Below are 24247 nucleotides of genomic sequence, written 5' to 3' on the forward strand. Positions count from 1 at the left end.
GAGGTCAGGAGTTGACCAGCCTGGCCAACATAGTGAAACCCCGTCTCTACTGAAAATACAAAAAAATTAGCTGGGCATGGTGGTGGGTTTCTGTAATCCCAGCTACTCAAGAGGCTGAGGCAGGAGAATCGCTTGAACCTGGGAGGCGGAGGTTACAGTGAGCTGAGATCACGCCACTGCACTTCAGCCCAGGAGACAGTGTGAGACTCCATCTCAAAAAAAAAAAAAAGAGTCTGTACCCTACTAGGCCAATAATAGTATTAATAATGTAATCATTGTGATAATAATGATGTCATTTATTCAGTGCTTAGTTTGTATCAGGCAATGTGCTAAGTGCTGAACTTTACATACCATATGGCATTTAATGGTCTCAACAATCTTATGCACTAATTAATAATATATTATAGATGGGAAGCAGAAGCTAAGAGAGTAAACCACTTACCCACAGTCACAAGAGCCAAAAGCCTTTTACTTTGAATAGGTTATATTAGGGGGATGATCAACGTCTTTTGTTATCACCAAATTATATTTTAATATTTAATATGTTTTTAAGATTCCAGATACCCTCTCAGGATTTTGATACATCATATTCCTTTCCCTATCCCACCCAAATTTTAAATCTCTGCTTTAAAATGTAACACAACATAGTCAAAGCGGCTCTGTTGGCAACATGCTAAGATTTTATCAAGCACAAAACTGAGCCAACAGCATATGGCCGCAGTGGTTAGGTAAATCAAGAAACTCCTCACAGTAAGCCAAGATGCCATGCTACCATTTTATCTTGTCACGAGGATCAATCCTGCTCCAGAGTGGAGGTTCAGACTAAAGAAGAAAGGAAGGAGTGAAAGCAAAATATCCATACTCTTCAGAGAGATCTCAGATGGGAATGGGCTGCTATACTAGTTGTATATTCCTGGGACTGGTTCTAAGTAAAGCCCAAGGGTAGAATTCTATGTCCTGTTTCTGATAGGACCTCCTGGTGACCAGGAAGTTATCCATACTGAGGTAGAGTTGGAAGTTTCTCTTCACCAAACTAGTCCAGAGGTCAAAAGGTGTGGCGAGCTCTGCACATTTGCAAATCAATTTCTCTATGACCCTTGGCCTTGTCATCCCCACCACAGCAACAGAGTAGAATTCAGGGGGGCTCAGGCCTTACTCCCAGACCTCAGACCACATGCTGGCACCCCAAGACTTTCTCACAATGCCAGAGGCAAGAATGCAGAGAATTCATCATGATAAATTGCACTCATGTTGTGATTAAAAGTGATTTTATATGCACAGAAAGAGCCAAAATACCAAATGATATCTGCAGCCCCTGTATATTGCATACTGATAGATGATTGTCTGCGCTGTCTAACATAATAAATAGCATCATATCTAATAGTTACCAAATGTAGAAAAATATTGTATGGATCTTTTGGTGTTGACACTGCTGAACTCTGGTGCCTCTACCTTTTGTAGCTACCTTTGTGTGTGTGGTGCAAAGTTGGGGGTGGGCGCAGTTCACCAATTTACAGCTTTAGTATGAAGCTGTAAGTGATGCCAATGCATTTATCCCTCTCTTCTTTTACATCTTAAAACCTGGAGAATGTATATTAATGTGAATTATTTTATTTTGCATTTTTAAGCACCAATAATAAACCAAACTTTCTATGTATACTTTATTTTTCTTAGCATCTGGACAAAATATTTAAACACAGAGAACTGCAGCAGAAGCTGGTGGATGCAAAGCTTGAGCAGGCCCAAGAAATGATGAAGGAAGCAGAGGAGCGACACAAACGAGAAAAGGAATATGTACTTATCATTTTAGTCACTCTGCATATCTGGTCCAACTCAGTGTCAGAGACACTCTGAGCAAGTTGTTTTGTATTTATTTATTTATTTGAGACAGAGTCTCTGTCATTCAGGCTAGAATGCAGTGGTGCAATCTCGGCCCACTGCAACCTCTGCCTCCCAGGTTCCAGCGATTCTCCTGCCTCAGCCTCCCAAGTAGCTGGGATTACAGGCGCCCACTATCATGCCCGGCTACTTTTTCTGTATTTTTAGTAGAGACATGGTTTCACCCTGTTGGCCAGGCTGGTCTCGAACTCCTGACCTCAGGTGATCGGCCCCCATCGGCCTCCCAAAGTGCTGGGATTACAGGCGTGAGCCACCGCACCCAGCTGCAGGTTGTTTTTATAATGGTCAAAGAGCACTAGACTGATGGAGAAAGAGCCCCAACTTCTATGGAGAACTAAATTAGCCAACCCAGTCTAACGTACTGTATCTACACTACTTTCTACATAAAATCGTCATTCATCCATTCCACACATATTTTTCAAGTGCCTGTTATCTGCTAAGCACTGTGTTAGGTGCTGGGACATAGCCATGAACAAGACAGAGAAGGGCCATCTCCTACTATGGAGATCAGAGTCTAACTGGAAAGAGACAGACAATAGACAAGCAAACAAGGAAGGGTCATTACAGACAATAATCACTGTTACTAAGGAAATAAGGAGAAACTGAGAAGAGGCCAAAGAAGGGGACGTACTTTAGATTGAGTGACCAGGAAGGCCTCCTGGAGGGGAGAATGCTTGATTGAGCTAAGCCCTGCCCGATGAGGAGCTGCCACTTGGAGCATCGTCTCCAGCATCTGCAGCAGCAACAAACGCCCTAATGCTGGAGCCAGTCTGGTGTGCTCCAGAAACAGGAAAAGGTCAGGGAAGCAAGAGCATGGGGGAAAAGTTCAAAATGAAGTTGGAGAAGTAAGCAGGGGTCAAACTGGGTAGCTTTGTAGGACTTAAAAAGTCATTTGGATTTCATTCTAAATACAATGGGAAAGTACTGGGTATTCTGCAAAGGAAGTGATGGCATGATCTACTCTGCATCTGCTAAGATTAATTTGGCTTCTGGATGGAAAATAGACTGCAGAGGGACAAAAGAGCAAGAAGACAATTAGGGGACTACTATAGTAATCAGATGAAATGTAACAATGACCTGGTTTAGGGATATGGCAGCAGAGAAGAGAGTTGGAGATGGATGAAAGTTGTTTTCAATGTGAAATCAACAGGCAGTGCTGCAGACCTGAAGCTGGTGACAAAGAGAAAAGGAGAGAGTCAAGGATGACTCCTAAGTTTTGGGTTGAGGAAACTGAGTGGCAGTGTTTATTGATATCTCATTAACCCCAAGCACCCCATAAAAAGCTGTAGGGCCATTCTACGGATGAGAGAATTGAGGCTCCAAGAAGATATGCAACATGTAAAGGTCACACACTGCTGACTGAGCAAGATGTGTTTTGATCTTCTGTGCGTCTGTTTCCAAAGCCCACACTCTCTGTGATGGTGCATCACACTCAGATGTGTGTTTCAGAGGTATGAGTTGAGGCATGTATCTGTTGCTGGGGTGAGAGAGAGGTAAAACATAGTCCATGGACCAATTATTCAAATTTGGCCTTTTCACATTTTGATCTTGAGCCTTTCGTTTACCCAAAATCAGACCAGAATCAATTCAATTGGTTAGAATAGTAATTTTAAAATAACTTTTCAAACATGGCAACAAAAAGACAAATTTTGGGCAATATAACCTGGTGGACATTGGATAATTTCAAATCAGAAGTCCATGTTCTCTTAAGAAAAAGATTAATTTATGAAATCCATCTACAACCTAGCTCTGAAAGCAAGAAATAAAACATTCAATTATTATTCACAATCCAAGAGAATAGAAATTCCACCACTGGTGTAATTACCCTCTTGGGTAAAATATGCTTCCCACCGGATATCAGTACTTGTTATATAACACATGAGATACGACCGAGAAAGAACTAGATAAAGATGAACATGAGAGACATTGGAGAGCAGATTTGAGACGATCCAGCCTTAGCAAGAAACTAGCACCCTGCCCTGGTTCAGCAAAACAGATTTGAGTCAAAGAGAGGGAGCTCCCCTCAGTTCTTCGAAGCTAGCCACCTACCTGGGTTGCAGCTCGGGCACCTCCCTTTGGAAGTGATGAGATATCAAGTCATCCAGGCAGAATAGGCAGCCACCAGCCTCCCTCGAGGTCAGGGGTCACCACTCACAACAAGGCTGCATAGCCAGCTCACAATAAGCAGGCACAGTGCCACCACTCCCCTCAGATGGCCAGAGGGGACACTGTAGGGCTTCTATTCCACAGCTGCCCTGGTCCTCTCCTAGGACCAGTCAGTTGCACTTCTATTAAGAATCAGTCTTCATTGCACACTGGGAAGCATAGAGGAACAAATACAACCCTTTACAAATGGAGAGGTTGGGCCATGGGAAAAAGACAAACTTAGATGAGGAAAAAGATGCTTTCCAGTTTTTAAAAATAATGATTGTATTGTTGGTTTTTTTGGTTCTGATTACATAAGTAATACATAGGCCTCATGGATATTTTTTTACAATAGGGGTAAACTAAAAGTAGGAAATTTAAATCAGCCTATCTTCAAATATAAGAGAAACTTCTTAATTGATGGCCACCAGACAGACTAGCCAAATGGATCTCTGATGTTCACTCTTCTCTTTGTAAAACACACTGACTAATGCCCACAGCATGCTGACTCGCAGGTCTACCAAGCCACTCTCTGGAAGGGCTACAAATATTTGCCCCAGTTTAGTAAGGTGGAGCTTACCAAGAATCAGCTCTTTGCACAAACCTTTTCTTTCCAATTGCACTTGCTTTTGTGTAAATCAACAGGATGTTACATAAACTGATGAAATGTAAGTATGAAAACAAAAAACTGTTTGTGCAAATTATGCTTAGTGCTTTGAAAGACTAAATGCAAACAAGTGGCAAAAAATTGTCAAACTAGGTATGAGTAGCTATAAAAGACTGGGGGGAAGTGGAAAACTCTAGAGAATTATCCAGTCAAGCTGCTTCACAAGTATTTTTAGGTTCTAGCACTATTGCTAACCACACACACAAGCCTAACAACCTAGAAATCTTATAAGGCACACTATGTATGTGATTTTTTAAAATAATAATAAAAACAAAACAAAAAACCCTCTGAACTCTAATCAGAAGATCCATACCCAAAACAAAGACCACAGTCCCTCCTCAAAATTGAGAAATAGACATTCATCTTAAGTTAAAAATTACAAGCTTATATATGAGTGTGTCATTGTATGCCCAAATCACCTTTTCAGTTTAACCCATCAGCTCTCAGGGGCCAGGATTCAGACCAATAAGTCAAACTTCTAACCCGTATTTCTCAAAATGTAATCCACAGACCACTGATATCCAGACCATTTTAAGCACAGATTTCAGTCACGCCCTGTCCTTCCTAAATCATATTATCTGAGAGGCATCTGTATTTTAATATGTTCCATAGGAGATTCTGATGCATGTTAGAAGCTCTGTGTCAGGAATCAGGGACAAAGACCAAGGACATACATATTTCTTATTGTATCACATGTGCTATGGTGGAGAATAGTGGTCTAGAAGAATGATTCCGGGTTTACTATCAAGAAACAGTTGTTGGCCGGGCACGGTGGCTCATACCTGTGATCCCAGCACTTTGGGAGGCCAAGGCAGGCAGATCACGAGGTCAGGAGTTGGAGACCAGCCTGGCCAACATGGCAAAACCCCTTCTCTACTAAAACTATAAAAATTAGCTGGGCATGGTGGCAGGTGTCTGTAAGTCCAGCTACTGAGAAGGCTGAGGCAGGAGAATCGCTTGAACCCAGGAGGTGGAGGGTGCAGGGAGCTGAGATCACACCACCGCGTTCCAGCCTGGGTGACAAAAGAGAAACTCCGTCTCAAAAAAAAAAAAAGAGAGAGAAAAAGAAAAAGAAAAGAAACAGTTGCTGACAAAAGTGCACCAAGTGAGGAAGTTCTGGAGAGGTTCAAGCAGAGGCTGAATGATTGTTGGCCAGGATTGCTAGAGAGGGTTCCAGAATGTGGTGGGAAGTTGAATTTTTTGTGATTCATACTTGAGCTGGAGGCTTTTTCTTTTTTTCATTAAAACCGCTAGTTTATAGTTGAGAATCCAACATTTTTAGGCCAATTATATTCTTAGCTTTCTTTTTCTTTTTCTTCCTTTTTTTTTTTAGAAGTGGAGTCTCACTCTGTTGCCCAGGCTAGAGTGCAGCAGCCCCATCGTAACTCACTGCAACCTGGGATTCCTAGGCTCAAGTAATCCTCCTGCCTCAGCCTCTCGAGTTGCTGGGACTGCGGGCATGCATCATCACCCCTGACTAATTTTTTTTTTTTTTTTTTTTTTTTTTTTTTTTTTTAAGTGACAGGGTCTCCGTATGTAGCCCAGGCGGGTCTCAAACTCCTGGCCTCCAGCAATCCTCCCAGCTCAGCCTCCCAAAGTGCTGGGATAACAGGCATGAGCCACCATGCTGGGCCTGGTTTTCTTTAGCTTTCTTAGATTCTTTTCAGAGTTCCAAAAAATTACTTAAGGAGGTTAATGAGCAGATTATTAAGTTTTATAGACAAATTACAGCCAAATAGTAATCTAAAAGGTCAATCTGACCATCTTTCCACACACTTTCTCTTCTCATAGTTGCTGAACCAGGCGGCAGAGTGGAAGCTTCAGGCGAAAGTGCTGAAGGAGCAGGAGACAGTCCTACAGGCTCAGGTGAGGCCAAGGGGACGAGGCATGGGGGCGCTATCCTCGCGGTCCCCAGATAAAAAGGCTGGGGCCAAAGGTGGGCAGCAGAGGTCCTCCTATGTGGCAGGGGATGGGGGGATGGGAGTTGGAAATGAAGAACAACTTCACATTTATTCGTATTTTTAAGTAAAAATAAAAGCACAATATTATATCTATGAAAAAGAAATGTTCTGCACCAGCAACATCCAGTCAAAGGTTTGTTGACAGACAATGGATGACAGTACAATGGTCAACAGAGTCAGCCAGTGTCCAGGTTCCCATCTAGCACTTCTTATTTCTGCTATGTTTCCCCTCTCATTGCCCTGTTAAGGTAAGAAGAAAATGTAAACTGCTTAGATGCACCATCTATGACTGGCGATTCTTAAAATGTCCTCATGTTTTGATATTATTTATCATAAAAAGAAAATGAGGCCCAGGCACGATGGTTCATGCGTGTAATCCCAGCACTTTGGGAGGCCCAGGTGGGCAGATCCCCTGAGGTCAGGAGTTCAAGACCAGCCTGGCCAACATGGTGAAACCCTGTCTCTATTAAAAAAAATACAAACATTAGTCGGGTGTGGTAGCATGTGCCTGTAATCCCAGCTACCCAGTAGGCTGAGGCAGGAGTATCACTGGAACTCAGGAGCCAGAGGCTGCAGTGAGCCGAGATCACACCACTGCACTCCAGCCTGGGTGACAGAGCAAGACTCCATCTCAATTAAAAAAAGAAAAAGAAAAGAAATGAGAAAAATAGTCACCATTCAAGTTTCTGCGCCATCAGAGGTTGGCCTTGTCAGTGATGAATGGATAGAAGTGGCAGGCAAGTCAGGAACCATTTTGATTTGGCTGCGTGGTAACTTTGATGTGCTTCTGTTAGACTCTGGGGGGGGGGGGTCCTATTTCAGATTCTAAAAAAAAAGGGGGACCATTCTGGACATTTATGCCCCAGCTGACTCTGGGAGAAAACCAGACCTACCCATCTTCCCCCTACCTTGGGGCTCTGCCCATCCTAAATAATGGTCCCTGTGGGTTCCAGGAGTACCGTCCTGCCACGGGCCACAGAAGGACTTCCGCTGCCCCGGGAAACACCCAAGTGCTAAAGGAACTGTAAGGTCACACGGAGAAATTCACTGAAGGCAAGGAAATCAGAAGCCTTCCAAGCTGGGCATCACTAATTTAAGATTTGTAAATGTTTATGTGCTGACAGCTGAGTACTTGTTCATTGTAAACACACACACACACACAAATGGTGTTCATTGTAAAAGAAAAAAGCAAATAAGAAATTTAAAATCACAGATTATACCACTACATAGACAAAATACAGGGAACATTTTCATATCTGGCCTTCTTAAAGCATATATCTGCAATGTGTATATAGCAAAGCAATAATAAATTATTTTCTCCAGTATGAACTATTCTCTGATAATAAAGAAGAATTGTTTTAATACACTAGGTGCATAGAGGTTAGAACCATAATGTGTCTGAATCAAAGAGCCCGGAGTTACAAACTCAAGGTCATCCTTAAGGCAGTCACGGAACTCATCGCATCATGGTGTAGGGTGGGTGGGTGCCTGCTGGCTGTCTAGCAGAAGGAAAGGGGGTGTCACCTCAAGGAATCAAGCCAAGGCCTCTAATTCTATCTGTGCCTCATTCACCACACAGAGCCTTGAGGGGAACAACAAATAATACTTGCAGCTGTGCACTGTTCACATCATCTGCTACATGCAATCTCTACTCCTCCATGCAAAATGAAGACAATCAACTTGACCAGAGTAGATTATATTGTTAAACTGCAGGCAACAGAGTGATTTACTCAGCTGGCATCAGAATCAAGGCCTTTAATGACCTGTACAATACAAATACAAAGGTTTTGATCTAATTTCCCACCTATACCCCCTCAAACTTAAAAAACCATCAACCAGGGGTTCTAGATTTGCTGTTGTTCCTCATTCATCCCCGAGTCCAGGCACCAGGTCCGAGTCCTAGCTCTTTGAGAAGCTATGTGACCCTGTGCAACTCACCTAAACCTCTAAGGAACTGCATTTCCTTGTCTGCAAAATGAAAATGCTATAATGAATCAATGACCCCAGTCTGGAGTCCTGCAACCCCTGAGAGGCCTATCACTTTTCAGCGTTTCCCAAACATCAGCACATAAGGTAGCAGCTCCTATCTAAAATGTAGTTGTTTCTGATATACTTCACCTCTTGCTCAGCAACTGTGGATGGAAATTATGCCTATGTTTAAGTTTTTAAAAGGAAAATTAGTTAATGCATATATAATATATGTAGTTGGTTTTCAAGTCATGCATGCAAAGCATTTTGCTCAGTGTCTGGCCCAAAATAAGCATAATTAATTCAACCAATATTTACTGAGCATCTGCTAAGTGCTAGGCATGGTTCTAGGTTTGACGATATAATCATCAATAAGTGAGAGAAAAATCTCTGCTTGACTATTAATTAGTGTATGAACTAGTAGTATTATTTCATAGGTAAGGATTCGTATAAGGAAATATGAGACAACAGGAGACTTTTTTTTGAGATGGAGTCTCTCTCTGTCGCCCAGGCTGGAGTGCAGTGGTGTGATGTCGGCTCACTGCAAGCTCCGCCTCCTGGGTTCACACCATTCTCCTACCTCAGCCTCCCGAGTAGCTGGGACTACAGGTGCCCACCTCCATGTCCGGCTAATTTTTTGTGTTTTTAGTAGAGACAGGGTTTCACCGTGTTAGCCAGGATGATCTTGATCTCCTGACCTCATGATCCACACGCCTCAGCCTCCCAAAGTGCTGGATTACAGGCATGAGCCACCACACCCAGCCCAACAGGAGTCTTAAGTTGCAAAAAAGTTGAAGAACCACTGGAAAAGATGATCTCAAGATGCTATTCTGCTGTAGTTCATGAGCATAGAGAACTTCCAGAGCTGAAGAAGTGTGGCCCTAAGCTAAGTTGACCCCGCCTTCTTCTCCATTGCCCGCAGTGTTCCACAGTGCAGGCAGGCAGCCTCACTAATTGCAAGAACCCTCCTTTGCCTTTCTTTTTTGTCTTCAAGTTACCTTTGAAATTCCAGTAGTTACTTAAGCCTCAAGAAGAAAATAGAGGTCCTGAATCCCTACATGTAATCATGTTTAAACAAGCTCCTCATTAAAAAGTATCAACATTATATTTTTAAAACTTTTAAACTTTGAAAACAAAGTCTATCACAGACTCTTCTGCGTAACACTCCAACATTTCCTTTGGTTTTACGCTGTCTTTAAAGGAGTGGGAGTAGCAGGAGGCTAAGGTGAAGGCCCCATTTCTAAGGTCTGGGCAAGAGAATTATCAAGGACAGATTGTGTTATTTTCCTAGAGAAGTCACTTTTCGGTCACAAGACATCTGCTGGCCAATTGAGGGCAGGCTTCTCACTTAGGGAAGCGATGTCTGGCTTTCAATTATACAAGCCAAGGCAACAGAATAAATGTCAGAGACGATCAATGGGATACAATTGTCACTACAAATAGACCGTTCATTGGATCAATAAGGATGAAGACAGTAGCAGATGTGGGAAGTCAGCAATATCTGATGTGGACACAAAATACTACCCAAGGGGAAAGATCAGTGGGTAAATTGTTAAAACATGTAATCAGAGTCTTTAAAGTCTGAAATCCTCCCCATACCTCTACAGGGTGAGAGGAGAGCACTGCTGCACCTGTTCTTGTCATGGGACTTACTCCCAAACCAAATCTCAGAGGTTCACCAAGATGATTCCTGAACACAGCTGTTTCCCATACTCTATAAATGTCTGTAATTAAAATTTAGTGCTCAGTGAAAAGACTGTGTTTATCAGTTGGCCCATTTAAAAGTGAAATATTGAGGCAATTTTTGTTGTTGTTCTAATCATAGAAGAGTTTGTTTCTATTTGTGCCTCTGGCAGGGGAAATCTGTGCATGACCTCTGGATGTCCTTCCCTGGCTCTCTGAAATACCAAAGTGAGACTGGGAACATGACACATGAAACCAAACATGCATCATGTCAGCACGATAGTGAGAGGGAAGACGCTCCCAAACAAATATCCATTTAGTAAACAAGAAGTACAAATGTTTAGTAAGTAGGAGAGTGTTAGAGTTATCTGAGAAATCCATAGTTTTTGCCACCAGAGAGGTCAAATAGGAAGAAAAGCAAAATGTTAGACTGGTCACTGGAAGGAAGAAATGGGGAATTGTTGTTTAATGTGTATAAAGTTTCCATTTTGCAAGATGTTAAAAGTTCTGGAGATTGGTTACACCACGTTGGAAACATACTTAGCAATTCTGAACTATACACTTAAAAATGGTTAGGATGGTAACTTTTGTGTTATGTGTATTTTACTACAATTTATTTAATAGAAAACAAAAACTAAAACCGTAACTAGAAAACGCACAGAAGAGCTGGTGATGAATCAAGATACTACTTCTCAGAACTCTGGGTGTGTCTGTCTTCTCCATGCTAATGAGCCAGCAACAAGAAAACATAAGAAACAGAAACAAAATCTGCCCAATTAGTACACCACAAAGAACATTCTGCCTTTTTCTTTTATAAAGCCTTCACTTTGAGACACGATGGAAAAATTTAACAGGTACACATGGAAAAGTAAGACATGAGGACAGCCTTACAGTCAAGTGAAGACAATCGAACCTGAGAGTTTTTGATGTCTGTTAGCTCATGTTGAGGCTGAAGTCCTGGGAGTGGTTGTTCTTGCTGATTCCAACAAGGCTGCATCTGTGAGAAGGACCAGACGTGCTCATTCCTGCCCCATCTGTCTGCAGCCTGCAACTACAGGGCTGCAAGAGGGATCGGGAGGATCAACTCAGGAGACCCCAGTGTCTGCCCTCTGCGTAATTCTGCTAGAGTTACTGATAAGTTGGAAAAAGAATGGGGAAAAATTAAGGAAAAAAGTTAACAAAAGAGGCTGGACTGAGAATACAAATGAAAAGATGTTGTGACAGAAGGTGACCAGGATCTGCTGGGGGTAGCTGTTCCCACCCTAGGCCAATGGATGATGTGCAGGGTAGGTAGCCAGTCCCCAAGAGCTAACCCTAGTGCACAGTGTCTCCGACTAAGAGGTTTGACCCATATGTGGTCCCTGAAATTAATTCTGGCCCACAGTGGATTCCAGCCAGTATTTTGAAAAAAAAAAAAAAAAAAATGAAAACACAATTGAACAGAATATGTCAGAGTGCATTGCACATGATTGGCTGGGTACAGTGGCTCATACCTGTAATCCAAACACTTTGGGAGGTTGAGGCAGGAGGATTGCTTGAGGCCAGGAGTTTGAGACCAGCCTAGGTTAAAAAAAAAAAAAAAAGCCAGGCATGGTGGCATGTACCTGTAGTCATAGCTACCCTGGAGGCTGATGCAGGAGGGCCCCGTAAGTCCAGGAGGTTGAGGCTGCAGTGAGCTAGGATCACACAATTACACTCCAGCCTGGATGACAGAATCAGACTGTCTGTTAAAAGAAAGAAAGAAAAAAACCCACAGTAAATATTGCCTTATGCACCATGCATGTGTGTGAGAGAGAGAGTCTGTGTGTGTGAAACCCTGGAGCCTCTTCTTGGCCATGGATTCCTTGATGCCCCTTTACTCTGTCTTCTTTAATCTGTGTGTCAAGGAATCACGAGAAACAAATTTGGGTTCTGTCACATACTCACAGTACTAATGAGACATTTCAAAATGATGATCAGCTGTCATTTGGCTTTTCTTTGGATAATCTATATTCTACAGAAATAATTTATGTTATCATTGCTGTCTACTGCAGTAAAATCTCTGCTACTCCAAATTATTGGGGAAAACCCATTCTAGATAAGCAATTTTCTGGGCTCTAGGGATTGTTTGACTCATACATACTCCCTCTCACACACCCCACCCCCCCAAGACTGGAAACTCTCCAATCTGCCAGCTTTCATTCAGGCTGCTTTCTGTGCTTTAAAAAAGACACTCACACTGATAACACTGGTCAATGCCTTCCTTCCAGCTGATAACCCAGCCTTCCTAGTCTATCCAGTGCAGCCAGGGCCCTTGTTTGTTGATGGATGCTGCAAGTCTGCTTCTTCATACAAAAAAATGTGTTGTATGAACATGTTATACCCATTTGAGGACTTGGGACTATTCTGGACACTCAAGAGTACCAAAGATTCATTTGAAAATTGAGTCTTGACCAATCTGAATCATCCATACTAAATCCTCTCTCTTTCAAAACATGCTACCCTAATATTATTTTCAAAGACAAGATTTTATTATTTTATCACTGTCATTAACGATCAAGTATTTACACACTTTGCTTCCCTGTGTTGCCCCATTTCCACCCCGAATGCAAGTTCTAGAATTAAGGACTTGGCAATACAAATACTCCTCACCATGTCTCTGTGGTGAGCCACACACTTGGCAAATGCTAACCCATACAATGCTTCTCTGCAAATTAGAAAAAGGCATCTATTTTTCAAGACTCATCACTTCCATCTGTGGAAAACTGATGCAATAAACTGATTTTGATAAAAAGGGACATTTAACTGCTATTGGCTGGAATGCCATATTCAGAAACATACAAAACTCTGATGTCTGAAACAGAAATGGCAACTGCCTAGAGTGGTGTACAACCTGCATCATGGTAATGGCCCTTGTCCGTGTCCAGCCCACATTTCCTTTATCACATCTTTTCATTTGTCTAATTTTTCCCTTCCTTCAAGACCAAGTTCCAGGTTCACCTTCTCCATAAACATGTGACTCACATGATCACCTGCCATGCTCACCTTCTTCGATCAGCCACTGTCCTTAACTGACTTGACTTTGCAGCCATTGTCCCATAGTCAAGTTGTCTTTGAGATGGTCTTCCCATTAGAAGTGCAGGTCCCTCAAATGCAGATGCATGTGTTAAATACTTTTGTACATATAGTCCATGCACATAGTACTCAACATATGTTAATAAAAGTTTTAATATAATGATACCATATTTTCTTTTTTCATTTGTCTTTTCTTTTTTTTTTTTTTTTTTTTGAGATGGAGTTTCGCTCTTGTTGCCCAGGCTGGAGTGCAACGGCACGATCTCAGCTCACTGCAACCTCCACCTCCCGGGTTCAAGCGATTCTCCTGCCTCAGCATCCCAAGTAGCTGGGATTACAGGTGCCCACCACCACGCCCGGCTAATTTTTGTATTTTTAGTAGAGATGGGGTTTCACCGTGTTGGCCAGACTTGTCTCAAACTCTTGACCTCAGGTGATCCATCTGCCTTGGCCTCCCAAAGTGTTGGCATCACAGGCGTGAGCCACCGCGCCTGGGCTATGTTTTCATTTTTATTTTAAAGAAGCATTTCAATCATGCTCACTGACCTAGGTTAATCATGTAGTAAATAAAATAACTAAACATATTACTAATCCTATATTGAGAATTCCTTTAAATAATGAACAATGACCTGTTGTTTTCTTCTGGAAGTATTCTGAAAGATCCACTCTTTCCTCTGTTTACAGCTCACTCTCTACTCAGGAAGGTTTGAAGAATTCCAGAGCACACTAACAAAAAGCAATGAAGTGTTTGCCACTTTCAAACAGGAAATGGACAAAGTGAGTATTGCTTATCACCAACAAAATACTGCCATTTTCTATTTTGACAGGCAAATTTCCTTTGGTTTCCTTTTTCTCTCACTAGGATATTTTGGTGCATTTCACGAAGTAATGAAATGTTTATAAGTAGGAATGAGGTTTGGGTTGTATTTTTTAATTGGTATCTAGTGAATTAATCTTAGCAGAAGTACAAAAATTCTAGGTTACATTTTCACTCTGAGAAAGAACAGTTCTTTTTCTAACCCATGGATAACTAAAAAAAAAAAAAACACACACAGAGCTAGCAATTTAACATTATGTTGTATATACTAAAGTCAAAATATAACCTTCTAAGAATTAAAAAAAAAAAAAAAAAAACCATTTGGCCGGGCTCAGTGGCTCATGCCTGTAATTCCAGCACTTTGGGAGGCCAAGGTGGGCAGATCACAAGGTCAGGAGTTTGAGACCAGCCTGGCCAAGATGGTGAACCCCGTCTCTACTAAAAACACAAAAATTAGCCGGGCATGGTGGCACGTGCCTGTAATCCCAGCTACTTAGGAGGGTGAGGCAGGAGAATCGCTTGAACCCGGGAGGCGGAGGTTGCAGTGAGCGAGATCGTGCCATTGCACTCCAGCCTAGGCAACAGAGCAAGACTCTGTCTCAAAAAAAAAAACAAAAAAAACCTTTATACAAATATACAAAAGAATGTTAGAATAGGAAATGCCATCTTACAAGAACCTTCTTAGAAGAAAACTTAACTTATATAATATGATATAACTGACAGAGCCTTGAATGAGAAGATGAAAGCCTGAATTGAATTCTCCAGTGGTGCTGGACAATTCACTTAACTTCCTGAATCTAACTTTTTTTTTTTTTTTTTGAGATGGAATTTTGCTTTTGTTGCCCAGGCTAGGGTGCAATGGCACAATCTCGGCTCACTGCAACCTCTGCCTCCCGGGTTCAAGCGATTCTCCTGCCTCAGCCTCCCAAGTAGCTGGGATTACAGGCATGCACGACCATGTCTGGTTAATTTATATTTTTAGTAAAGACGGGGTTTCACCATGTTGGTCAGGCTGGTCTCGAACACTTCACCTCATGTGATCCACCCACCGTGGCCTCTCAAAGTGCTGGGATTACAGGCATGAGCCACCACTCCTGGCCTCTAATTTTTTTTTTTTTTAATCTATGCAGATACTACTTTCCCCTGCCTAACTCACAAAATTGTGAAGTTAAATTAATGTATTTTGGAAGGGATTTAAACTTTTTACAATTATTTTTCAAATATAAGGTGCCAGTATTATTATTTAATATAATGTTTAAAGCTTGTTCAGTGTCTTCCCAATACAAAATCAGCATCAGAACTGTGTTTCTGAACAGCGATTGGCATTAATGGTTTTGAAGTGTAGAAAACATCCTCTTAAAATATATTTTTAAAATACTATGATATATTTTACAATTAAATGAGTAACCTGAAGAAGATTGACACTTGTTAAATGTTACAGTTCTCCCACTGCAGAATAGAACTATTTTCTTAAATTTTTTTTTTTTTTAATTCTAGCATTTTAAGATTGGTATAAATTAGAACAGAAAAAAATGTTTTTACTTCAAAATTATGTACTTTTAAGAGTGGAATAAATATTAAATCAGGAGTTCTTAATCTGGGGTTAGTAGTTGACCTGAGAACTCCCTAGAAATTAGCAAAAAAAGCTGCCCATATGCACATTTTTGTGAAGTGTGGTCCCACAGCTTTCACCACATTCTTAAAAAGATAGATGACCTTAAAGTTTACAAACAACTGGCTGGGCGCAGTGGCTCATGCCCGCAATCCCCGCATTTTGGGAGGCCAAGGCTGGTGGATCACTTGAGGTCAGGAGTTCGAGACCACCTGGCCAACATGGTGAAACCCTGTTTCTACTGAAAATACAAAAAATTAGCCAGGTGTGGTGGCAGGCGCCTGTAATCCCAGCTACTCAGGAGGCGGAGGCAGGAGAATCGCTTGAACTCGGGAGGCAGAGTTTGCAGTGAGCGGAGATCGCGCCACTGCACTCCAGCCTGGCGACAGAGTAAAAAACAAACAACAACAAAACAAAACAGAAAAACAAGAAAACAACAAAAAAAGAAGTTTACAAACTACTAAATTAAAATATGATCAAAATTAAAAACCTAGCTTCTCTATAGAGCCAGGGGCTGACAGTCTTGGGCCCAGCCTTTGGCCTCCATGGGTACCCAGCCTCAGGCAGCTTGGCACCATGCCATGAGTGCCCAGCTATGTTTCATCCAGGAAAGCTGCACCTGAATACATGCCTTGTTCTCCACTTCATCCAAGCAAAGAAGAGATCCTACAAACAAGAACGTGAGTAGCCTCAGGTTCAAAAAAGACGGGCTGCATTTTATTCACTTCTCACTTCCTCGCACCCAGCCCAGGGCCTGGTGACCACCAGACATTCCATATGCTTCATTAAATGAAATAAAAGAATGGCAGCCCCACTCTTCTGTTAACTCACCTAAATATTACTCTACCTCTCTGAACTTTGGTTTCCACATTTATAAAATCGGGGCTGAAAATAGAACCTTCTTTGTGGGACTGTTTCAAGGATTTTTGTGAACTCTACCTCACTCTATAAATATAAAGACCCAGAAAATACAGAGGCTGCTTTTGTGCAGCTACTTCTCAGATGTGCCCAGATATTATCAACATTTTAATGGCTAAAAAGGCCATGCCAGCTTTCCCACTGTGATAGTCTGTTCAATACCGTAAACATCCTAAATTACAGGCTTGTTCATGGGACGCCATAAAGATATTCTTCTTTTAAATGAAAGAAAAAGCAGTGACAAAACCATGTGCCCCTAAGTGATTTCCCGTTTCCTGAATTGGCTCAGGTGCAAATAAGTTTGCTCACCACTGCCCTAGCTGGCTCAGAAATAAATCATGGCTCTGCTGCAATCTTCATTCTTGACATTGAACATTTGTTTGCTTTAGCAGCTGGTAACAAAAGGACTTCTCCTGGTCTCACATATGGAGCTAATAGCTTCCTTGATATATTAACTCTTCAAGATTAACACTCACACGCTCTACTTTCTGTAGACAACTAAGAAAATGAAGAAGCTGGAAAAGGACACAGCCACATGGAAAGCCCGATTTGAGAACTGTAACAAAGCTCTGTTGGACATGATTGAAGAGGTGAGGAAGTTTCTCCCTAGCTTTAATCCCCTCTGTCTAGTCAATATATTCATACTTATGATACCATTATAACCTGATAATAGCACAAATGGTTGTGTTTGAAAAGGAGCTGAATTTTTGGTGGAGGGATGTGACATTTTAAATTGTAATAAATACAAAAAGAGCAAAGTTCATTTAGAATCAGGTCCAGACTCACAAAGAGCTTTGTGACCCTAAGTCACATCCTTACCTGTTGATTCAGTAGCTGTACCCAGGGCAGCTGTCCCCTTTAAGGGCTGTGAATTCCTTAAAGGTAGGATGAGTGTCTTACTTTACTTTGAATTTTCCCAGTGTCTGACACATAACAGGTGCTGAATAAATTAATCAGTTGATTTGAATATACTGCAAGAAGACACCAGCCCAAGCGTCCAGTGCATGTGCTATTTTCTAATATAAACAGATATAGAGATATCTCTTTTTAATTCCTCCAATAGAAATTTAAGTACTGATCTCATGTCAGGCTCCAAGTAGATTTTGAGAGTCCAAAGGCAGAGATACATGGCCCCTGATCTGAGAAGTAGGGTTTACAGGTGAAGGTCTCTCCATGTATAACAAGTGGGAAAAAAGGGTCTCAAAGGGAAAGAGTAGCTAAGAGGTGGGGTAAAGGAGTGAGATAATTAGGAACATTTTCATGCACAAATACACAGACATTTCTCAAAGAAAAAATTGAACCATTTGAGCAGCCAGCATCATGAATTAGTATGTGGTGAATTTTTATGGTTATAATTACTGTTCTAACAATTCTTCCCAAATTGTAACCAATTCCAAAGAGATATACTTATTACTCATCAACATAAATCAAATGGCTGCTGGGATTAGCACATAGCAGTTTATTCATAGAATAGATAAGGAAGGCATTGCTGAGACCTAAGTCCCAATCCATCTCATTTATCTTGCCACAAGTCTTGCTTCTACCTTCTAAGTCTCAGAAGCAGAAAATTCATCTACTCTAAGATTTGAGAGGCTATGGACCAAAGCAGAAGGAAGGAAGCCTGACTATCTTTCTTTCCCAGTGAACAGGCTATGGTGATTAAAAATCTACCAGTCTAGTACACAATGCCAAAAAAAAAGGAAGTGATGTCCATGACCAAGCATCTCTTCAGCCCCTACTCTGTGGCCAGGTCCCAGAGCCTAGTAGACAAATTCTAGGAAAAATAGTTTTGCTTGTTTCCAGAGAGCATCCTGGACATTTTGCTTATCATGTCATTTCGTCTGTGCATGTATGTGCGTGTGTTTTCACATCACAGAAAGCACTGAGAGCTAAAGAATATGAGTGCTTCGTGATGAAAATTGGGAGGCTAGAGAACCTCTGCCGTGCTTTACAAGAAGAGAGAAATGAACTCTACAAAAAAATCAGAGACACAAAAGTATCTGGAAAGGATGACCAAAGTCAGCACACCTCTGATGAAGAGCCAGAGTCAAACGTCTCTGTGGATCAAGAGATTGACGCAGAGGAGGTTAATAGTGTCCAAACTGCTGTGAAAAATCTGGCCACAGCCTTCATGATAATTCATCATCCACAGTCAACCCCGCATCAGTCCAAAGAAACCCAACCCAAAATCAGCAGTTCTCAGGAGAGCAGTGATGCGGCTCTCAAAGAGCCAGAGCAACCCCCTCTGATCCCTTCACGGGATTCAGAGAGTCCCCTGCTTCCCCTAACTCCTTGGGCTGAAGCCGAAGAAGGCAGTGAGGCTGAACCTCCTTCCAAGGCTAGTAACTCGCCTGCCGGGTTGGAAGCACAAACCCAATGCGAGGGTCTCCCTGTTGGAGCACAGGCTGATCAACAGTCCTGGAAGCCAGAGGCAGAAGCTTCCGGTCAGGCCCCACAGGCTCCCACCGAGGCCTCGCTACCGGAGATGGAGGCAGATGTGCCTACTCCAGCATGCACAGTTGAAGAGCACGTTGCAGCCATGGTGCCTACATGCGAGCCCAGTAGGCAGCCCCCACCAGCAGCCGCAGAGGAGCTGCCAGTAGGGGCCTCAGCTGGGCCTCAGCTGCCCAACCTGGCTGACACCAATCTGGAAGGTGTCGACTAAGCCTCGCCATGCCTTCGGAGGCTTCTTCCTGACTCTTTGCATCTTCAGCATAACAGATTGTTTTCCGAAAAAGGCATTAAGGGGTAGAGATGTCAAATGTAAGAGAATTAGGATCAAGTCGTTTTTTAATGTTATGCAGAACACATTCATTCAGGCTTTGCTATTTGTTGCCAATTTGTAACTGATTTGAAGGTTTTCTATTTAACACTGGTTGACAGTATAATTTTCCCAAAGGGCAACAAAACATCAGATAGCAAATTTATATTACCTTTCTGTTAAGATAATACTTAATTAAATTTGTTAATCACCAGTAAGATTTGATGTTTAAAGACTTCTACTGCAATATATAAATACTGAAAATGTGATGTTCTGCTTATCTGGATATATAGTTTAATAAGTTCCATAGTAATTTATGGATGTCCAGGTTACATTTAAACTATACATATACATAATATATACATATGTGTGTATGTACATGTATATATACACATATGTATAGATGTGTGAATATGTGTGTTTATATACATATATACAGGTATATATTTTATATATGATTATATAAATGCATTATTACACATATATTTCTCTCACTAGAGCATTTTTCTCAGTGCAGAATATTTAGATGCTAATCAAAAAATGATCTCTTACTTGCACTTGGGACTATGGTAGACTAATGCTCTATAAATCCGAAGTGAGTTTGGACCATAAGTATTTAGGCTATCATTATGTTGGGCAAAAATAAGTAACCCAATGGTAGATAAATGAATTCAACCAGCCGAGCAAATGACAGAAAAGCAGTTAGACTGCAATCTGTGCAGACAGTATGGACAAAGATGGCCACAAGGGGCCCAAAACAGAAAAGAGAAACACAAGCTCACCTCTTGGCGGCTGCTTCTCCTATACTTCTCAATCCATTGCTTTGCCGCCCCCTCATGTGCCAGGGCGTCCCAATCCAGGCTTCCTGCAAGGAAAGGGTTGGAAGTGGGAAAGGGAGCTAGGGATTGAGGGGTTAAGGGACCTCACACTAAGACGGGGCTGTGCTTTGATCCCCTGCCTCTTGCACTACCAATGTCTCAAGACAGAATATTCATCTCTTGCTGTCAGACCCAGCCTATATTCTAAAAGCTTCTTCTGATCCTTCCTTCCCAATTTCTCCTTTGCAGTAGGAAATTACACCCAGCCCTCATCTCAATTAATGCTAAATAAACCTATTGTTTTTCCAAAACAGAAATCTATACTGGGTCTCAATATCAGTGATGAGGCTTACAAACCAACACGGTTTCTGCCATGAGGATTTCTCTTTAGACCAGAGGTACAAAACAAAAAACCAATGGATTTTAATCAAAATGATTTGAAATATAGGTGAGGATTCAAGAGAAGGCAAAAGCTAGAAACACTTGGGATTGTCAACATGAGTATTATATTAACATTGCTTGATAAGAACCTCTAATGATACTGATATCACTGAACCTCTAATGATACAACATAAATTACCTAGGGTAAAGGATAGCTGCAACAATGAAACAGGAAAGAAGAAAGGGAGAGAGAGGAAAGGGAAGGAAGAAAGGAAGGAGGGAGAAGGGAAGAAAGAAACAATGTCTAACCCAACTGTATCTTAAAAGTTGAACTCAAGTAGAAAAATGGATAGAAACAAAATTCTCTAGTACTCATCCAGGAAACCATTCTTCAATGTTGCATGTGGCTGTTTGCCAAGGCACACAAAGTGCTTGTAGGCAGCAACCATATGCTACAAGAATTGTAAACTGCATACAGTTTGTTTGAAGTAGACAGTGAGGATAATAACAAAGTTGCTAGGCAGGAAAAAAAAATTAGGAAAAAAGCTTGTCGCTATTTGAGAATCTGTATATTTTTAAAGGCTTAAAATATAACCACAGGGTATCCAGCCAAATTCAACATTATTGCAAGTCTTAGAGATTTAAACATTCATTTGATTCAAAGCTAAATATTCACCATAATCCAGGAGGGTCTCCTTCCCCACTACAGAGGCAGAATGTCCAAGAATGGAGTAAGATTAGTCACAGTAAAGTCTCAGTCTGAATGTTTAGCAAGAGAAACAGGCAGGAGAGGAACCCAAAGGCAGTAAATCAAATATTCTAAAACCCAAAGTTCATTATTTTCATCCAAAAGACTTTCACAGAAACACATTACTCACAGCCATGTATATCTTGGACAGAGTTTCAGATGGAATGACTTGCCTGAAATTTGTAAAGCTTAATATAGGTTTTGGGGGAATTATTTTAATATTCAAAGAATGTTTTATTATAGTCCTTTGTGTTAGAATTTAGCCTTACTAATTGTAACAATAACTCATAAAGTTCTAAATGCAGAAGGAATATCTGTTCTTTATCAAGTGTATGTAACTATTTTTTAGAAATGCCATCTACTTTCTAGAAACACTAAAGTTATTGTTTTCTAAATTAAATAACTATAATTTATATATCAATTAAAAAAGGTACTTCTCTTCCCAAATTCTCTAGTAGTCATTTTATTTTTTTAACTTTCACCTATTTTATTTTATTTTTATTTTTGTTACTTCTATGCTTCAACAATACCTAATGAAAATTATGGTTTTATTCTGTAGTTAATTAAGTTTTTGGTCACTAAATAGAATTACGTGTAGCCAACACTTTGAAAACATTGGAGTGTGTGTGTGTGACAGGGAGAGAGAGAGAGAGAAAGGGAGGGAGAAATAACAAGGAGGCTACAATTAAAAATCACGGAGGCCAGGCATGGTGGCTCACACCTATAATCCCAGCACTTTGGAAACTAAGGTGGGAGGATCACTTGAGCCCGAGAGTTCAAGACCAGACTGGACAACGTAGTAAAATTCCCATCTCTACAAAATTTTTTTTTTTAAATTAGCCAGACATAGTGGCACACACCTGTGGTCCCAGCTACTTGGGAAGCTGAGGCAGGAGGATAGCTCAAGCCTGGAAGGTAGGGGCTGCGGTGAGCCATGATCATGCCACTGTATTCCAGCCTGGGTGAAAGAGTGAGACCCTGTCTCAAAAAAAGAAAAAATGTCACTGAGGCCTGCAAGAGAGAAGCACTGGAAGCGGAGTGCCCGGGGCTAATAAGAAAACAAAACCCGGACTCCTCTGCCTGGCCCTGCAGTGCTGGTGGACAGTTCTCACCCGGCTGATATGCTTCTCAGTACCAACCTCCCATGAGACCACGTTCCCACAGGCTTTTCTGCCGTGTGTCCTCCTGGAGGAAGAGAGGAAGCATAGAAGGTGTCGGTGCCCTTTTCCTCTCTCCAGCCCTCCTGACTGCTCCAAGAATTTCATCGAACAAGACTCAAAGAGACCCAGCTGCTCTGCCTTTTGATTCTTCTCTCACTGACCTGGGAGGGGCTTCTCAAACACCACATTTCCTAGCATGCTGTGAGAAGAGGATTGTGAGCTAGGAAGGGAGAAAAGGTAAGACCTGCCCGTAAGGCTGATTTTGCTCCTTTTGGCCTGATATTGACTTACACTTTTTAAATACCCTCTTTTTGGGGATTATAAAAGTAACGTGTTCATTGTAAAACTGATGCTGCTTTTCAGTAAGACCAACAAGAAACAGGAGAGGGAGATAGTTTCAGGACAATTTTCCCAGCCCGTTCTCCTCTAACCAGTAGTTAAATCCAGTATTTGGGAAAGTAAAATTATTTATTTATTTATTTATTTTGAGACGGAGTCTCGCTCTGTCCCCCAGGCTGGAGGGCAGTGGCGCGGTCTCGGCTCACTGCAAGCTCTGCCTCCTGGGTTCTCGCCATTCTCCTGCCTCAACCTCCCGAGTAGCTGGGACTACAGGTGCCCACCACCACGCCCGGCTAATTTTTTGGGTTTTTAGTAGAGACAGGGTTTCACCGTGTTAGCCAGGATGGTCTCTATCTCCTGACCTTGTGATCCACCCGCCTCGGCCTCCTAAAGTGCTGGGATTACAGGCGTGAGCCACCGTGCCCAACCAAGTAAAATAATTTAAAATGTAAAGCATTTGCTAATGGAAGATGTGAAATGAAAATAAGGACTCTGGCCTCCGAAGTTCATTCTCATAAACTGGCGAGGAGGGTTTCACAGGCAAGTGGGGCATAAGGGTTCAATTTTCATAAGGTTTAAATAATTTCCATTTCTGTATTTTAGAACTTGAAAATTAAGGTTCTACATGAGAGCATTCTGTTGGAACAGAAGCTTTCATGTGATAATAATGATTTTTCTCAGCCCTGTTAAGTTGTATCCTCAATACTGAAGTTAAGTCTCTTTGGTGGTATCTCTTGATAAAAGTTCTACAAATGCTAGCTTCTGTCACATGTGCGTGTGAATGCAAACACACATACATATACATTAATACAGAGGTTTAAAATTTGACCTAAGTTTAATTCTGGTCCCATAGATGAGTATTTACGCCAATATTTTCTTTTCTTTCTTTTTTTCTTTTCTTTTTTTTTTTTTTTTCTTTTTTGAGACTGAGTCTCACTCTATTGCCCAGGCTGGAGTGCAGTGGTGCGATCTTGACTCACTGCAACCTCCACCTCCCAGGTTTAAGCAATTCTCATGCTTCAGCCTCCTAAGTAGCTAGGATTACAGGCACCTGCCACCATGCCCAGCTAACTTTTGTATTTTTAGTAGAGACGGGGTTTCACCATGTTGGCCAGACTGGTCTCAAACTCCTGACCTCAAGTGATCTGTCCGCCTCGGCCTCACAAAGTGCTGGGATTGCAGGCATGAGCCACCATGCCCGGGCTTACACCAGTACTTTCAAAGGATACTTAGTATTATCTTTCCTGAAAGAACAAACTATAAAAAAGAATCGTTTCCTGTGTGAATACGGATATTTGGTAGAAACATTTAACTAG

General features: G+C 41.6%; 1 protein-coding gene and 1 long non-coding RNA gene across 4 annotated transcripts in view; one reads left to right on the forward strand and one right to left on the reverse strand.

Annotated features, from left to right (window-relative positions):
- LOC117097450 overlaps window positions 1-4723 on the reverse strand; it is a 40512-nt gene extending 35789 nt beyond the window's left edge. For all 3 annotated transcript variants that reach the window (XR_004442941.1, XR_004442940.1, XR_004442939.1), the window contains exon 1: window positions 3949-4723. This is a non-coding gene — a long non-coding RNA (uncharacterized LOC117097450). The remainder of the gene's footprint in view (window positions 1-3948) is intronic.
- TXLNB (taxilin beta) overlaps window positions 1-21879 on the forward strand; it is a 52283-nt gene extending 30404 nt beyond the window's left edge. The window contains exons 6-10 of the mRNA XM_033235289.1: window positions 1675-1794; window positions 6503-6577; window positions 14062-14154; window positions 17219-17314; window positions 18601-21879. Of these exons, the coding sequence (XP_033091180.1) occupies window positions 1675-1794; window positions 6503-6577; window positions 14062-14154; window positions 17219-17314; window positions 18601-19389 (1173 nt within the window). The 3' untranslated portion in view covers window positions 19390-21879. The remainder of the gene's footprint in view (window positions 1-1674; window positions 1795-6502; window positions 6578-14061; window positions 14155-17218; window positions 17315-18600) is intronic.
- Window positions 21880-24247: the final 2368 nt, after the last annotated feature.

This window comes from Trachypithecus francoisi, unplaced genomic scaffold, assembly GCF_009764315.1.
Source record: "Trachypithecus francoisi isolate TF-2019V2 unplaced genomic scaffold, Tfra_2.0 Lachesis_group15, whole genome shotgun sequence".
NCBI classification, from domain to species: domain Eukaryota; kingdom Metazoa; phylum Chordata; class Mammalia; order Primates; family Cercopithecidae; genus Trachypithecus; species Trachypithecus francoisi.